Genomic DNA, 17,913 nt, shown 5'->3' on the forward strand with positions numbered 1-17,913 from the left:
TGACTTCATTTTAGACGTATCTACATTTTTGAGCTTCTACTTTAAAACCTTCTTTGTTGCTTAGGTTCAGTAGTGTTGTTCAAAACTGTTCAGTGACTCACTTTAAGATTTATTTATCTGCTTTAACATTAATTGCTTTGTTATCAAGCAGTTGGGTTGGTTTTTTCTTTTTCTCTTCATCAGATGGTCCAAGTTGCCTCTGCAACTGTTCCTGCCAGTCTTTTGACTTTGGCATGTTAATATGCAAAAATCTTGGCTCCACAGGTGGTACAATATCATTATCTCATATTTATTCTCACCACTTCATATATTTTAAAAATAAGGCTAATATTGTTTCAACTAAGTGCCTGTAACCTTTAAAGTAAAACTGTTGCACAGCTGTTGAAAAAGGGAAACGCATTTTCTTCTCTTTAGGTTCTGTCCCCTGAAGATCTAGACAACTGTTCAAAGTTAAAAATCAATCAATTGTAGAATTAACAATATAAAAGCTTGCCACTTTTATTTGCATACAAAACAGAAATGAAAGAGGTTCACAATAAATTATCAGTGTACTCCCACAGAACATTCTTGTGTATTTATATAATGTGGGTGAAAAAGAATTGCATAAACATAAGGCTTTGCAAAGGGGTAATAGCTGGGTGTAAGGAAACCTGATTATGCATTGTTCTTCGGTGAATTTAGTAGGGTTACTCCACAAGTAAAAGCAACTCATCCAAAACTAAGAGAACAGAGTCAGCTGGATAACAAACATGGACCTTTCCGAATGGTTCTGTACAGCAACTTAACCCGATGAAGATTTTTTAGATGCGGTTTGAGTAGTGTCTCAAACAGTACTCTGGAAAAAGATCTACAAGTGATCCTTCCCCATCATCTAGCACCAACCCACTAACATACTAAGTTTCTGGCATGCAAGATAATCACCTTTATTTTGTGTGTCAGCTGGTCACGTACATTTATTTTCCTTTAACATAAGAGCTTGTAAACATCTTCCATGACAGGTCAGGTACCCGAACAAAGGGCCAAATATAGATGCACGTAAAACATTTCCCTTTCTGAACAGTTCATTGAGAGGGCTTTTTTCCATTTGCCCTTTTGTGCACTGGAGCCGTGACGCTTCTCTTGGCTATCTTCCGTGTGAAGCGAGTAATTCCCGGGGATCTCAGTTCAACGGCTTCCATCTCTTCTCGAACGGGAGTAAACTCTGGTTGAGCAAGATGAGGTGATGGATAGGAGGACTGGGAGTATGGGGACGGGAGGGGGTAGGACCCGTGAACTACATACGGCTGTTGCTCACCATCATAAAGGTCCTCGGGGTCATAGATTTGGTAGGAGTTATGTGGCAACTGCACTACGGGGATGTCTTGATCGGTTGGCTCACCGTATCCACCTTAACCCACCACCACCAAGAGTATTCATATGGTTAACACAGGAGAAGGGGAGTAGAAAATTAAAGCATTCATTAGGAAATTGACATATATTTTATATATATATATAGCGCATGTGTGCATAGATATCATCTTTAAATACACATTTTTATTCACATAAAGGAACAGTGAAAACATTTAATAAAATTAATAAGCTGGAGCAACTGGAAACCCACCAACAGACAGCCAAGTTAGTTGGAAACCACCACCAAAATTTGTCTCATGTCCAGTTGTAATACGGTGCTTATTATACACTGCACAATCTGCCTGCTTTAGCTTATTCCAATTACGGGCTAGAATATATGATTAATGGGCAAAATGGGTCAGGCAATAACTTTTAGCAGTGCAGGGAAGCTAGGTGCATGTACAGCTGCCAGTAAGTTCATTAGTGGTAGTCAACATCGTTGATGGAAAGCACAGAGAAGTTCAGCATCCATATCTGACCTTCAGCCAAATGAGAACTGAACCAGAATGAGTCTTTCACCTTCTGGATTGGTAGCCATTGTAAGGGATGGGGCCTTCGAACAGGAGATGAACAACAGGGAAGGGAAACGAGGAGGAAAGGAGAGGAAGAGACGACAACAAAAACATTCACGTGAGTAAAACGTACAAATCAGTTCACGGGCAGATTAAATTGTAAACATCAAACAAATACGCCTTATGCATAACATTTGTAGTAACTAGTAATTTGCTAAAACAAATTTAAATTTTAGGTTGGGCAACACCACTTTTGGTAATTGTGTTAACTTCCTCCCATGGCCTTTCCGTGCTCTAATGAAAAGGAAAGTAAGATATACAGAAGACTTAGAAAGAACCACTTTCTCCAGATCGTTTCACTTGTTAATCACGGACACGTGCACCCCTGTTTCAGGTTACACTATTACAGGTTTAGTAACGTTCATGCTGTCATGCCATGAAGAGGAAGTGGAGCGACACGTTGTAAAAACTACAAATGTTCAGCTCCGCCGTCACGAACATGAGGAGAGGGGGGACTCAACACACAGAGCGTTCAGTTGAGGTGGAGCAGGCTCGTGGACTAACACAAAGAGGTACAGGACAAAAAACCCAGTATGCTTCATCCGTTTCACAGGCCTGAATCAGATGGTGGACTCTGCTGGCTGCGTGGCCCCACAAAGAGCAGCGGTGTTGGACATGCGTGCGTGTAGGGAGCCAGCCGCATTTTGCCAGTAGCCTCCAGCTTACTTTGGCTGTTAGAAGGACACGGTCCTTTTCCTCGCCACCCCACCTCTGAAACCGGGCGGCTCCGACCGCAGCCTACTCACCTCCCATGCCGTACCCCGCGCAGGAGGAAGGGTCGCAGTACCCCGGGGGGCCGGAGGGGCCCTGCGAGCCGGGGGGCCCTGTGTGGCCGGCGGGACCCCGTGGGCCCGGGGAGCCGGGGGGTCCTGGGCTGCCAGTTCGGCTTTCTCCTGGAGGCCCTGCATGAAACGGGGAGATAAACGCGTGACTGGCATCTCGTCACAGCAGCGGGTCCAGGCTGCCTTGGCAGCGCCGCAGGCCTGGTGCTAGGAGGAGACAGCACCGAGAGCACTGCGGCTACATCCAGGAGGCAGCCTGAGCGCGGGGGCTGCAGCTCCCTGCTCCAGCTCCCCCAGGCACGCCGAGGGAAAGGCTCCAGCCTCTTCCCTGTTCCTGAGAAGCCGCCGCGCTGGCTGGTGCTTTGTCTTCCGTGCCAGAGGCAGCTTCTAGCCAGAAATTTATACTAGTTTCTACTGAGCACGTTTCACCAAGTGCCAGACGTTTGGGAAGGCGGCTTCATGGGGGAGGACAGCCCTGGATGCCAGCATGGCTCTCCTGTCCACCCACTAGTGCTGTGCCTTGATAGCAATCCGCTAATGAAAGAATATCCTGACAAAGTCAGTGCAATTTTATGCTTCTTTCAACAGGATTTGAGTATCGGTCTGTTTTTTCAGGAGCTAAATCTAAATCCCTTTGATTAATGTGCTGAATTCACGTACATTTCCCTCTCAGGTTACAGTTAGGTATGGCCTTGGGTCAATGAGGAAACAAACGCAATCAATCCAGATTAATTTTTACCTACCAGACACTCTCTCTGAAAAAAAAATACTTAAAACATTAAAAAGGAGGGGTTTGGAGAAGCAATATATCACGGGGAAAAGGAAAATTCTTGTGTGACTGATGACACCATTGTGCATCACAGTAAGAGCCTTACAACAGCGGGGTGCCTAAATGCCACCTTCTTCGCTGCACGAGCCCTAAAAGTGGAGGACACAGCCACAAAATTCCTAGGTGCCTTGCAAAGGGGTGAGAGCAGTGTAACCCAGCTGCCCCAGCCGTAACGACCTTACCTGTAGATCCTGGTGGGCCTCGGGGTCCTTGAGTTCCAACACCCGGGTTGCCTTTTTCTCCCTTCTCGCCTGGTAAACCTAAGGAAATGGCACTCATCAGAGCCACATCCCGCACAGCGCCGTGCAGTGGTTAGGATTTAACTGGGGCTATGGTTCCATACATTACTTTTCACTTAAAAACAGATGAGAGAGGAGGAAGAAGGTGAAGTAGAGAACTATTAGGTTCCTTTTTCCTCCCTTCTCCGATAGCCTCTCAAGGGAATCACGGTGTCCCTGGGGTCTTAACCATTCCTGCTGCCAGGGTGGATTCATCAGGGTGGTTTACCAGGGCACAGACCAGCGCTTCCTGCTGGAAGGCTGCTTCTGGACTATGCCAAGGTCCAACTATAGTAAGTCAGAAGAACTGTCCGAGCCTCACAAAGCTGTCTGTAAACTGTGGGATCCAGAAAAATCAGATTTTTAACACTGCAGCCAATTTTCCTTCAAGCGTTCACCCACCAACCAGTGGTTCATCACAAGATGGTTCCAGAAGAAAACTGAAAGTTATCATCAGAAGGCCTTAAGCTGCTGAAATGCAAGAAAAGTCTCACCACAGCCAGAACTCATCCCCCAGCTGAAGCCCCGTCTAAGAGCTTCACAGTCACAAAACCTTATTTTCCAACACACGCTGCCATACGGTTGTGTTCCTGCACTTGCTCATGGCCCTGAATTTCTATCATTGGGGCTGATCCGTGAAGACCACAGGTCTAGGAATCCAGAAACAGCACGACATCCTTCCAGCTTTCCATCTCCTGCTCCTCTACCACTACGGCATCCTATAAAAACACTTCTGCATGCAGCAATCACAATGAGCGGTGTCGAACTGAAGTAGGTGTCAAAACTACAAATTCCAGACCCTGAGTTTCCACCGGCGACTTGGAAACTCTCATAAAGTCTGTGTTTGATTTGGATGGTTCAGAGACACAAAACCCGGGCTGGTTGTGGGACCGTCCCCCCATTTTCCAGACCTCCCAACGCTGGTAATTGCTCTCACTGCTTCCACGCTTTCAGAATGAAAGCCAGCACAGAGCACCTTCGTGAAAACAGAGTAGACAGAAAGAAGTGCTGCTAGCCTCGCTGAGGCACGCTCTCCGATTTCAGCTGACTGGCCTGCTGCCGTCCCTTCTGCTCAGGTAAGTGCTGCATCGAAGGAAAAACACCTACGAGGCACCTCCCAGGTGACTGTGTCCAGACTCTCGTTTTTACAAGGAGCCACTGAAGATTTTTTTTTTACTTTCTAAGCCAATTTCTGATGGATGCAAATAGGAACAAGCTTTAACGGTGAAAGATTTTGCAATTAAACCCAGCACTGACAATGCATCGCTCTCCTTGAGTTTGTAAAATAAGGGTGTATGGGAAAGCAATCCAGTGGGTGCGTGTTTGTCTCACGTTGGTTGTTGGGCTTTCGATGGAGGTGTAAGCAAAGGGGGAGTGGGTCCCCATGTGGCCCCTGGAAAAGGAGCTCCCTGGAGGCAGGGAAACCCCTGTTTCCTGCAATCTCTTCCCCAGCTGAAAACTTGAGAAGCACCAAGACCCCATGCAGCACCCCCGGGGACTGGACAATCAGAAATCACAGCAGAGAGGGAATTCAGGATCCTCTGGTGAGTTCTGGGTCTGCTGTTGAGCGTGTGGCCACATGGAGCACTGGGGCCCTCGGCACAAGGACATGGACCTGTTAGAACAAGACCAGAGGAGGGCCATGAGGATAACCAGAGGGCTGGAGCACCTCTCCTATAAAGACAGGCTGTGGGAGCAGGGGTTGTTCAGCGTGGAGAAGGCTCTGGGCAGACCTTACAGCGGCCTGCCAGTACCTAAAGGCAGCTACAGGAAAGCTGGGGAGGGACTCTGTGTCAGGGAGAATACAGCCTCCTATCTCCTGAAACGGTGCTCTAACCATCCGGTCATGAGAGCAAAGCTGGAGAGGAACCCCCCTCCCTTCTCTCAAGCATCCCTCACATCTCATCTTCCAATTTTCCATCTTGTTTGTACACAACTGCTTTCTTTTACAACTAAATCAGTTCCCACCTGGCTTTTTACAGGCAGATAATGAGAAAGCTCTGGCCAAACCGCAAGATTACTAAAACTTAAGTGAAAGTGAAGGAGTCTTGAGTGTTTGAATTACTCAAGCATCCTGAAATTTGCCAACATCTTTTCTTCTGGGATTCTTAGCGATGTAACTCTTGGGATTCCTGTTCTCTGAGAGTGGCCTCCCACTCCAGTACAGGCCTCCTGTTTGCAATCTAGCATTTAGTTAGAGCACAGACTGCAGTTTCAAGCTGCAGTGCTGTTCAGCACCTTTGATGAATGACTGCACTGCACAGCCCATGGCAGGAAGCAGTCCTAGGTGGCAGGGAGATGCTCTAATCCATTTTTATAGCACAGGGGGAACCTGCCAAAAAAACACATCTTCTGTGAATACCACACATTTTAAAGATGACTTTCTCATGCAAACCTCCTGTCCTGCATTCCAAATGCAGTTTCCAGACATCTAAAATTTGCTTAGCCCCTTCAAACACGTGGAGAGTCTCCTCTGCAGTTCTCTACTTTTGCTGCAGGCTTTTTAAACAAGAGGAATTCATCGAGATTGTCCCTTTCAATACGTGCCCTGTAAGGAAACGCTGGCCGTTTGCAAAAGGCACAGCATGTGTGTGTGTGTGTGTGTGGATTGCTTTGTTCATAACCAGACTGGCCCACGATAACCATGTGGGATCTACACAGATATTTAGTGTGACTGTTTATCTGACATTATGATAACATTAAATGGTGACCTCAAAAACAATTGCCACAATATTTTCAAATCGCTGCCTTCCATGCACTCAGCTGTTCTTTACACACACAACTACACACAGCCATACACGATGTTCCCAGGAGAAATTCCTGTAAGCAGCGATAAAAACAGAACAAATCTACTTGGGCTAATAATAAAACGCTTGCCCTGGGACACGCTATGAAGCTCTTGCAAGGGGCAAACTTTCTTTGAAATCACGTGGATATCCAGTTCCTAGAGCAAACACACTGGAGGCCAAAAGACAAGTTTGCTTCAGGTTTCTCTCAGTCTGCTTTCCAGAAAAGTGTACCCAAGTGGAAGAGAACATAAACACTGAAGCAAGAATAACCTAGTCCTACGGCAAACCTCACACGAGCTAAAATCAAGCACTCTGTGAGCTCCACCAACAGCCTTCCCACCAAAGAGCTTTACTAAGCGTGAACAGATTCACATGGCCATGGTTAGCAGCTCCCTCCTCTCAACGACATTCAGACTTCACACATTTCTCTTTACATCGCCCAGAAACGACCTCACTCTCCGTGTTGGTTACTCCAGTGGTTAATCCTGGTAGGGATAAAAGGTATGCATCAAAAATTGACATTTGGGTTAGGGTGGCTTCAAATCCTAGTAACTGTTTACAGGTTCATGCCTGGACATACTTCAGCTACACCGTCCGTCTCTCCCCCTTCAAGTTAACTGTTTTTATGTCTCGTCCCTAGCCAAAATAAGCAATGGCTTGGGTTCAGCCCACGGAGATCACAAGCAACTGAAATCAATTATTTCCAACTCTCTGCTAAAGATCTCTCTGATAGCATCAGTTATTAAAAACTAAAAGCAAGATCATGAACACATTCCTAGCAAAGAAAATTAAATGTGCATGGCTTCTCCACAAAGAAAAACCCAAGGTATTGTTCTTTAAGAGAATATTGTCATTTGGGAAGAAGTGCATATACAGGAACTGAGAAAAATTAAACTGGGACCTAAAATCCTCCTCTTTTAAAGATGCTCAGTTGTAACCACAATACATTATAACACTAGATGATTTATATTTTTTTTATCTAGATGAAGATAAAATTGGAAATAAAAATATTTCACTCTACTGGCAAAACTTTCTTTTAATTCCTTTAGAACATTGCCATCAGAACCACAAACATGGGGCTTTTGATAACACGTTTAACTAACTCCTTCCTATAAAGCCAGGCAGCAAACACAGATGAAGCTGTACTTGACCATACTGACATTCCACTTGAGAGCCTGGGTATTTGTTGTATTTTGGTAACAGTGAGATGGAGTGCGTAGCCCTAAGTTTTGTGCATCGCTTCAGGACAAGTGATAAGGGCCAAATTCCACCCAGTGGCAGGACAACAACCGCATTTTCACAGCATTTGGAAGCTAGAAGTGGATCAGTGTAACCTTTACTATGGATTTTATGTTATTCAGAAAACCACTGAAGTATTATAAAAATACCTGAAAAAAAAAACAAACATGTAGAAAGAAATTGTACTGAATCTTTGCCTTTTTATATTGTTTTGCAGAAGCTGAACTACTTCCTGAGCACTCAGAAGCCAGACACTAGCTATTTAAGTCCCAGTTCATGCACACAAAATCAAAACAAAAGCTGTTGGAATGAGCTGAAATAAAAATAGAAACCAGTGCTGCGAACTAGTTAAAATAACAGAGATCAGTGCTGTGAATAATCAGTTTGGATGTATTTTTCTTCCAGCTCCTATGTTTATGCAAATATGTAAAACGGCAAAGTCCTAGTAGTTTATCTGGGATTAGATATCATAACACATATGACAGTGGGGCTTCCTTGATCTTTATATGACTGGTTTGATGGTCTGTTGGGCCACCACTAAGATGTTAATACTGCTAACAAGCATATAGGGGTTTCCAGAGATGTTTCTGCTCACGTTATTAGAAAACTGAGTAACAAACATGTTACTGTGATCCCGATCCTTTCACTGACGTCAACACAAAAGACTCTGCGAACTGAATCTGTCAAGAGAATGACTTCTCTTCCTCGCCGAGGTGGTCCTTCTTGGAATGACTAGCTCCGTGTAGTCCTAGTGAGAGACCGCATTCAGGAATTGGACAGCCTGGACCTAGAAGTTCAAGTGGAGGTTTCTAACAGAACTCGAAGCCACTCTCTCGATCCAAGTCTCCTTCCAAAAAAATCTGATTAAAGCCTGGCAGGCTGACAAGGTAAACAAGGGGGAAGAAGCTATTGGCCGGGCAAATTAGCAGGGACATTCACTGTTCTCGAGATCTTCCACTGCTGACATTTTCCAGTAAAGCTCTCTTCAGTGCCTAATTTTGAAGCAGCTCCACGCGCTGCTTCTGAGGTCCCCACTTGTCATGGGCCTGGACTGGATGGGTGGTGGGCAGGAGAGGGGAGGGAGAGGAACTGATGAGCCTCCCCCCACGTTTTGTCTTCCTGCTGTAACACCTTTCCGTTCAGTTCAGAGCCTGTAACAGGTTCTTGCAGCAATTCCAACAGCTCAAACTCAGAGAAAATACAAACAACACCCTACCAGATGAACAACTGGGTCTTTTTTCCCTTCCAATGCCTATTACTCTTTAGCGTGCCCTGCTGACACTGCTGTCACTGTTCCAGTGCATTTTCTGTATTAAGGACGGAGGCTGACTTCTCAGAGTTGCTAATCTGGCACTGCTCTTAACATTAAATTAACCTCACATAGAGCCAAAAGCTGGTGACATCAGTGAAAAGAAACACATTGTTCCCAAAGACTCCAAGCGGCTGGCTGGACATCTTCATGACAGGACCGTAAATCGGGACTTGCAGAAAAAGTAAAATGCAAACAGTGCTTCGGAAGACAGCAGGGGGTGATGGGTTTCGAGTCCATTTACCCTCCTCTCTGTAGTCACTGGGAGCTAAAAAAGCTTCCGTCCAGAAGCAGAGCAATTTTTATTTGTTAATTCACTGTATATGTAACTAAGAATGAAGCGAGAATTGGGAATGCGCAAGAAAAATCCAATCAATCTCCTCAAACATGAAGCTGGTAAAAATAATTTCTACTTTTTGCTGCTGTGGTTTGGAGTTAGCTTAGAGCAATCCCTTAGAAAAAGACTCTGAAAATGTCAAATCAAAATGTATCTTTCTGTTAAATAAACTGCTATTATATCATCATGCATCAATCTACAATTTCAGTTGCTTCTGAAGAAATTAAATCCTCAAGACTAATAAATTAATCTTTATTTTTCCCTAGGTTCTGAATGAGCTCCTTCCAAGTTCTGTTCAAGGCTGTAGTTATGTGAATGTCCTAAAAACCATCCTCACTCCAAATGAGCTAGCTAATTACCTTGTATTTAAGTTTACACATAGATTCTTCATTCTTAAAACAATCTTCTTTTAAGCTATAAATACAGTAAAAGACTCTCAGTTTTTGGCATCACACTTCAGGGAAATCTGCAGAGTTCTGGCTGACTGATTATATTTCTCGAAGCATGCTCGATAAGAGCTTGCTCTCTACCAAGTATGAAACTCCCCACAAGCACAACCTGCCAAAATCAGTCCCTTCTAACATCAATTATCTATAGAGACAGTAAAAGGAACATAAAAGCCACATTGAAGTGCATTATTTTGTTATAACCACCTCATACTTTTTTTTTTTTTTAACATGCTTTTACTCATTCAGTACTCACTCTCTTGCCAATGTTGATGCCTGAAGATGAATATTACCCACAGCAGGTTAGCCCCCACCATGTTCCATTTACATGACTGTATCTAATCACTCTGTGACTTCACAGCACTACAACATGCAGATCTAGGGCTTGGCACAACAAACACAATGGACACTGCACGCTAAATACTGGATGGGTTTCCCTTTTTATAGCCCGTGCTTTTGGTTCCTCCATTCTCCAGTAAAATATGTTGTGTGCTTAAACAATTCCTGCCTGAGATGCCATTTAAAATACCTGAGTATGACTATGGAAACAACTACCCTGAGATCTGCATTCATTCTCTGGGTCACCACTTTTGAAAACAGTTCCTAACTTGTTGCCTCTTCCAGTTTTCTTTCATCCTTTCCTCTGCCCTCTCCTTCATAATTCTTTCTGGACAATGTCTTCTCTCAACTGGAGCAGGCAGCACCACAACTGAGAGGCCAGGACCCAAAATCTTGCCTCTTTTTTACAGAATTAGAATTATGGTCTTGAGGAGAAGAAAGGGCCAAAAACTCACAGGTCTACGCAAAGACTTTATCTTCAAATCAATGCTTTAACGCTGGCCATCATGGCTACTGAGAACTAGAACTACTGAGTTCCCGAACTGAAACGCCTCCAAAATAATTTGCTTTTAAAATTCCAGTTGGCAGATTTTGTAACAGCAACGCCAATTCATTGCTCTTGAACACCACATTTGTCTCTTGGGCTTTTGGTCACTTCCTTGTGTGAGGGTCTTCAAAGCACTTTTACAAACACAGACTCAGTGCTACCTCTGTGAGGTTTGTGCTACGAAGATTGCCAGGGTTGCATAGAGAGTAAACCAAAACATGGAACTTGTTTCTTTATTATACGACGCTGGAGGAGGAAAGGAGAAAGGGACAGAGCCTACAAGTAAGAATATAGAAAATTCTTGTACGTGAACAGTTCATTATATTATTTCTCTGTGATCTCACCATTTCCTGTCCTTGATCCCCCTTATACCTCTTATAAACTATGATTTTTTCCCTCTTCTGACAAACTTGCTTCTTTCAAACGACCATAACTCAGAAATCTTCTGATGGACATGTCCCAAGCTTAGCAGAAAAGCTCAATCTTTCTGCAACACAAACCTACCAGTTTTGCAGCTGACCTTCTCCAATAGCTCCTTTGCTTACACTTACAAACCTCCAGCTTATTGCACAGTCCTACAACAATGCAAATGTGACGTGCACAATTAGATACCACCAATATTCAACACAAAGCATTAAACTTGTCTGATCCTATCAAATCACACATTACCTTCATGACTAAGAGCTTTTGTTATGGTCTGTACTGAGCTCAACAATCAGCTAGAGAGAAAACTTTGTCCTCAGAAAACATTTATCCAGGAGACAAAAGCCACCACAATGTATCAGGAAAGAGAGGTATATTTTTGTATACGTGAAGCACAAAGCCTACCTCTTTCTCCTGGTCTTCCTGGTTGACCAGGAGTTCCTGGAAACCCTTGCATGCCTGGTGATCCTTGCTCACCCTGGGGCCCTGGAGCCCCTGGCCGACCTGGTTCCCCAGGAGGTCCTGCAATGGTTCGTGTTGAGACAGACTGGCTTGGAATCTGGTTCAGGATTGAGTTATATCTGGCCATATGACCTGTCAAGAGAAAAATGTCATCGTTTTCAATTTGCAGTGGAGAATCTGGTTCGGTGAAATTTGAAAAGAGCACTGGCAGGTCCTCAAGGCTGTGGCCTGTCGTGCTGGGGAACTTCAATAATGTGAAGTTGTGTGTTGTTGATGGAGAAACTGTGGTTTAGGGAATATATAGAAAAGACGAAGAACTATTGTCTAGAATCTCATTTCCTTGCTTTGATGGGATTTTTGGTATTTTGTCTGTAAAATTTTAGAATTGTTACCACAAAAGCTTCTGTATACTCTAATAACTTGGAGACAATTCAAGGTCTTTTTTTAGATATCTGATGTTAATGAGCTGTAGTTGGACACAAATTCAGCTTAACATAAATCTAATTGGACTATAAATACTGACAGCCTAGCCTAAAATGGACAGATCCCCATGAACGCTCTGAAAAGCATCATATTTATAAGCAATTGTGGCAGGAAGAGATGTATCCCAGAGATAGGAGCACATGAACTATCAGTGTACTTACCCTGGATAAGTTGTTCACACACTTGACGAGCAACAGCACGCACCATTGCTTGGGACTGGAGATCACCCTGGATAACAAAAGCAGCAGTGTAATACAGTTTTACATCATTTCTGTCTTGAAAATGCTCTGTGCAATGAAAAACATTTATTACCCCTGAGAGATTATATCCTTGCAGATGAGAAAAAAAGCCTAAGAAGTTTAGGGATTTCCCTGGTTGCCATTGCTGTTTTTAGCCAGCAAACAGAGGTCTGAGAAGATAACCCTAGTGAGAGATTTTGGAACATGCTTAATGCCACATATTTCTCACCTTCAAAATATTATATAACTATATATAAGGCAGTGAGTGGAATAGAAGGAAGTTTGCCTGATTGCACAGGAGAAAACTATTGTGCCTGTAAACACAGAGAACAATAAATCATCGCAGAAAGCATTTTACAAAATACAAGGCCAGAACGGAAAAAATATGGCAGCTAACAAGTGAGCACACTTACCCGCTCTCCCCTTTCTCCCTTAGGTCCAGGAGCACCCTATGGAAAGATTCAACACAAAATTAATTCTCATTTTGATCCATCTTAAAACTTTTAACCCTTAAATATTGTCTCCCTTGTAACACGAACACAAACTAACAAAGGTTTCAGGAAGCTATGTAACAATAAGAAATATACTTTTTCCATTTCAGTACTCATAAAAATGTTCACCTTTGCCAATTACATGGAGAGTATACGACTTTCTCAGGGGTTTGTCACACACTGAATTCTCTTGTTTAAAATGGCAGCAAGGATAGGCCACCAGGAGATATACTTTCATGGCTCAAATGGGTCTAACATTAGCATTGAATATGAAAGGCTGATGGGAGAGAAGAGTTTGTAGCACTTGTAGAAAATTTAGTATGACAGTCAAGATAATACTGTCATGCTGGTAAGGATCATTATGCATCGGGACAAGATACATGGGGCAGTTACAACCTCACCAACGGAGGCTTTGGGGGTAGGCTAAATATCCCTCAGGAGCTCCCGAAGCAAGGAAAAGTCTGCATGAAGAGTTAACCAGCTGACTGATACATACTTAAAACATAGTTTTTATCCTACCCTGGGAGGGAGATAGGGACCTATGAAGACTGCAAGATTATTTTTAGGCCTATTTTATATTGCTCTATTTTGGGGAAAGATAGTGATTGAAATTCAATTAGTTTTCACCTACCTAGCTGTTTTTGTAGAACTACTAAACATTTGCAGTAAAGGTCTTACATGGCTCACAGGAATATCTACGCTCTAGGAGATTTAGTTGAATTATCTGCAACATGTGTTTGGATATGGATTGAACAGGCAACATGTTATACATCGATACTAATAAGTTCCATAGCTCATCAAATCTTACTAGATTTCATGATTGCACTTAGAAACTATGCAAAATTGGGCATGAGGTTATTACCTTTGCTTACACATTATTAGTCATTTCACTCCCACTTAACCAAATAAATATGCTTGCATTGGACTAGGTCTCCAAAGCAAAACGGATTTTGAAAAAATAAAATAAAATCTCTTTTAGAGGTCCACTGTAAATCTTCTAGCTCTGTCTTTTATGTAATTTATACACTCATTTTATAATTGGATTCTTTTCTTCTAGTTAAACTGTTTTATTTGATAATAAATGAAATAATGTTTGAAAGAAGAACTTAGTGTTAGAGGTTCTTAATACAGACTTTAGGTTTAGAGGGTGTAATTCTGAATGGAATTGCTGGTCAAATTTCTTGCAGCTGAAATTTAGAATACTATTACAGAAAAAGCCCTGATCATTACTCAGTTGCCCTGACATAAACACAAAGTAATCACTAAAGACAGTTTTTTATTCATACAATATTTTCACAGTTTGAAAGTCAGAATAAAGTTATTATGGAAATATTCAGGTTAATCAAAAGGCACACTTTAACTTGTAAAGCAAAGGAATAAAAGGAGAAAGCAATGACACAGTGACTACAAATTCATATACCATTATGTTTTTACTTCCGTGATTTAACCTTTTCTTTTGACTCTCTCATACCTGTATTCCAAACACTGTATGTAAGATCAACAAATAAATTAGGTATGAAAAATGAACCAAGAAAGACCAATATGACATTCTGATTAACTAGCTGCAAAAAGATTGTAAGCTATAAATCCTGAGGAGTTCTGAAAACAGTGAAGCCAGAATCAGAAACCAATGAATGCACAAGAGCGAATATATTCATATTAATTTATTTTACTCACAGGAGCTCCAACATCACCTTGTGGCCCCTGGCTTCCTGTAACACCTGGAACACCTGGAGCACCAGGTATGCCCTACAAGGAAGAGAGAAAGAAAATACTTATTGGTGATGGCAATTAACATTCATGAGGCCCACTAAGAGAAATACTGTGATGGAGAGAATGTCCACAGAGCAATATTCTTTCACGTAGAATTTAGGGATCATTTAGAGTTGCAATGTTAAGCACTGGTACATATTGAAAGAAGAAGGTCACACCTTTTGTAGCGAAGTGTGATCCTTTACAAAATCCTATGGCCAATGATTCAAATAAGAGGTAACTGAAGCAGACCATTTTTCTTTTTTTAAACATTACTGAAATTGAAATAAATAAAAATTATCCTCACCCCTCCCCCCCCCCCAAAAAAAAAAAAAAAGATTAAAAGTTCCATTTCTGAATTTCAGAAAAATTATTAAATCTGCTTGCTGACCTCTACCTCCTGCTCTATAGAGGAGCCAAATATTAGGAACCAAACGTTAGGCATAGAGTTCTATTTATTCTATGTGATTAGCAACACGTGTCATTACAGAATAACAGAAAAGATTTGGAAAGTACGTTAAATAGGTAAAACATTTTTTAAAAGCACTAAGTATTAATTTAATTTTTGCAATGCCAGAAATGAATGTAATTTAACTGCAGCAGAAAAAAACTTCATCGACTGCTCTTTACCAAAATCATGGACATGGAAATTTTTTTAGTCCTGTCCTGATAGCAATCAAGGTAGCTGCTGACGAGAAGCAGCAGTGACCTAATCCAGCCTGTTGTTCAGACAGAGTGGAAATGAAGACAACAAAAGCAGGGAACGCAGGGAGTGTGAGATTCCACAACAGTGCTGAATTGGATCTTGATCAGGTTCTTTTATACCTTCTCCACACAAAAGGAGAAATGCTACAAATGGTCTTTCTGTGGTCACAGAATCACAAATGAGTCCTAAATTGCCAGTGTTTTTGTTTAATTTATATATACACCACAGATTCATGGGCTGCCAAATTGCTCATACCATGTAACCTGTTCTTATCATCTGTTTCTAGATGAATAGGGAAAAATCTTATGCAATAGAATTTTCTCATTTCTGATACTTCTTAATAAAATAAAACATTTTAATAAATTCAGTGAGGTACTGTGAATTACTACAAAACAATGGTTTCCATTCAGAGCTCAAAAAATAAGTGAGTCTTTTACAATTACTGAACTGTTTGCTTCTGTTATTTTTAAATTTGGGAGCTTATTACTACTTCAATTTATTAGTTCAGTATTCAGAAGAAGAAAAGCAAAAATCAGGAGACTGTCCATGGGATTTTAATATTTAATATCTATTTATTTCAATCAGTACAAACTCTTATGTTTCCTCCACATCTTCCCGGTATATTTGAATTGTTCCTGACCAACAGGTTACCATGGACTGGGCAACCCCAGCAATTGTTGCGTTGACATATAATTTCCCTTCAGATGATAATTTCCCTTCAGATTACAGGAGGATAATATAGAAACCTTCTCCCTTGACTCAGTTGAGTATGAGCTAAGTAAACAGCATGAGGATGGAGTGAGAAAGGCATTTCCAGGGAGCAAACATGGTAGGTACATCTAGACACAGAAAGTTCTGCCAGTTGAAGACCAAAGATGGTAGGAAAGAGAACTAAGACGCACGTGTTGCAGGAAAAAGAGCACCAAGAGCACAGTCCTGAGAAAAGTACTCGAGAAAAACTGACTTGAGAGGGTGGTCAGGCACTGGAACAGGCTCCTCAGGGAAGTGGTCATGGCAGCAAGCTTGCCAGAGTTCAAGAAACATTTGGCCAATGTTCTCAGACATAGGGTTTGATTTGTAGGTAGTCCTGTGTGGAGCCAGGAGTTGGATTCCATGATCCTTGTTGAACCCCTCCAACTTTGGATATTCTATGATTCTCTGATTCTATGCATGGAGAATACTCAACACCATCAGCAGTTTTACCTAATTTAAATCTGTCAAAAAGATATTAACCTTGCCTAACCACCCCAGCAAAGAGAGATCTCAAATGAGACTGATTATGGAGGCAACATATATCTTGCTTGGAAGGCAGAACTTCAGCTGTCTTTCTTGATTACTCTATGAGATTATTTGAATACCTGCACACACCTCCAGCCACAGCAAATCTGAGCAATTCACTTCAACTAACAACCCTAACTGGAATTTCTTACAAAAAAGAAATTCTTGCCCTAAATGTTAACAGCATTAATTTCCCTTATATAGTGCCATTATTTAACTCAAGAACAAACTACCAATCTCTTGGTGGAACAACTCTCTCTCCTTCCCATGGGAGCCATTTTTTTCTTGAGCTGAGTGAGAACGGAAAGCAATGACACTGGACAAGCAGCTCTCTGCCAGCCCTGTGAGTCATGAGAATTTCAGCTTCCAAGGAGAACCCTTGGCCTTGGCCTATCCACTGATGCCCAGATAACAGAGTGACCCATAATCCCCCAAAGTCCTGCTTACTTGTACAGTAACAAATTCCATGGGCAATACTCACCACTGGGCCAGGAGGTCCTTGTGGGCCTGTGGGTCCATCTTTGCCAGGAAGGCCCTAGGAAAGAAAAAAATGTATATAATATTATCAACTTTTTATAAATATTTTGTTAATATGTTCCATTTCATCTAGAAGGATCTCTCTTTTTTTTTAATCTTTTTTTTTTTTTCTTCTTAAATTAAGAACTGGTGGTAGTGGTTTTTTTAGAAGAAAATCCTCTTATTTGCCCTGGGGAGGGTTTGTTTCTGGAAAGGAGCTATAGCATAGCCAATACTTTAAAAAAATCCAGCTATAGTCTCACTGGACATTTGAAGTAAGAAGTAGTAATACAAAATCCTTTGTAAAGACACTTTTCACCTCTGGGTGAATTTCTCTTATAAAGCTGCCGTAACGTGGCAGATGAGAGGGGTACATTGGCAAACTTTTCTCCAACAAGATGCATCCTGTTCTCACTGCTTGCAACTGTTCGCAGTCCCATGGATTAAGTGCTGAAAGATGGTAACTGCGAGTATATCTCTCTGCCCAGCAATACTGTACACATGTACAAGCTATCACAGAGGTCCTGACTCAGGAAGCAGCATAATGAGAATTCGATAGGAACACTCATGTGGTTTACATTATGAACATGCTTCAGAGCTTCCAGAAATGAGAGCCAGAAACTAAAGATAACTTGGAGACTGGAAAGCAAGCAAATCAGAGAAGAAAGACTGACCAGATGTAGAAGAAAATACACTATCAGTAAAGT

The 17,913-nt window shown here is 42.0% G+C and overlaps 1 protein-coding gene across 5 annotated transcripts in view; it reads right to left on the reverse strand.

The window, feature by feature from the left end:
- Positions 1 to 473: 473 nt before the first annotated feature.
- The window catches only part of COL14A1 (collagen type XIV alpha 1 chain), a 125,449-nt gene continuing 108,009 nt past the window's right edge, over positions 474 to 17,913 (reverse strand). For 2 of the 5 annotated variants that reach the window (XM_038175298.2, XM_072034353.1), the window contains exons 41-49: positions 17,172 to 17,225; positions 14,632 to 14,703; positions 12,877 to 12,912; positions 12,386 to 12,452; positions 11,685 to 11,873; positions 3,755 to 3,832; positions 2,708 to 2,863; positions 1,295 to 1,387; positions 474 to 1,201 (exon numbers count right to left, since the gene is read on the reverse strand). In XM_038175298.2, coding sequence (XP_038031226.2) covers positions 1,062 to 1,201; positions 1,295 to 1,387; positions 2,708 to 2,863; positions 3,755 to 3,832; positions 11,685 to 11,873; positions 12,386 to 12,452; positions 12,877 to 12,912; positions 14,632 to 14,703; positions 17,172 to 17,225 — 885 coding nt within the window. In that variant the 3' untranslated portion in view covers positions 474 to 1,061. Of the gene's footprint in view, positions 1,388 to 1,515; positions 1,943 to 2,707; positions 2,864 to 3,754; positions 3,833 to 11,684; positions 11,874 to 12,385; positions 12,453 to 12,876; positions 12,913 to 14,631; positions 14,704 to 17,171; positions 17,226 to 17,913 lie in introns of those variants that run through there. The other 3 variants (XM_072034352.1, XM_072034351.1, XM_072034354.1) reach the window with 2 other exon arrangements.

The sequence above is a fragment of the Anas platyrhynchos genome, chromosome 2 (assembly GCF_047663525.1).
Source record: "Anas platyrhynchos isolate ZD024472 breed Pekin duck chromosome 2, IASCAAS_PekinDuck_T2T, whole genome shotgun sequence".
NCBI lineage: Eukaryota > Metazoa > Chordata > Aves > Anseriformes > Anatidae > Anas > Anas platyrhynchos.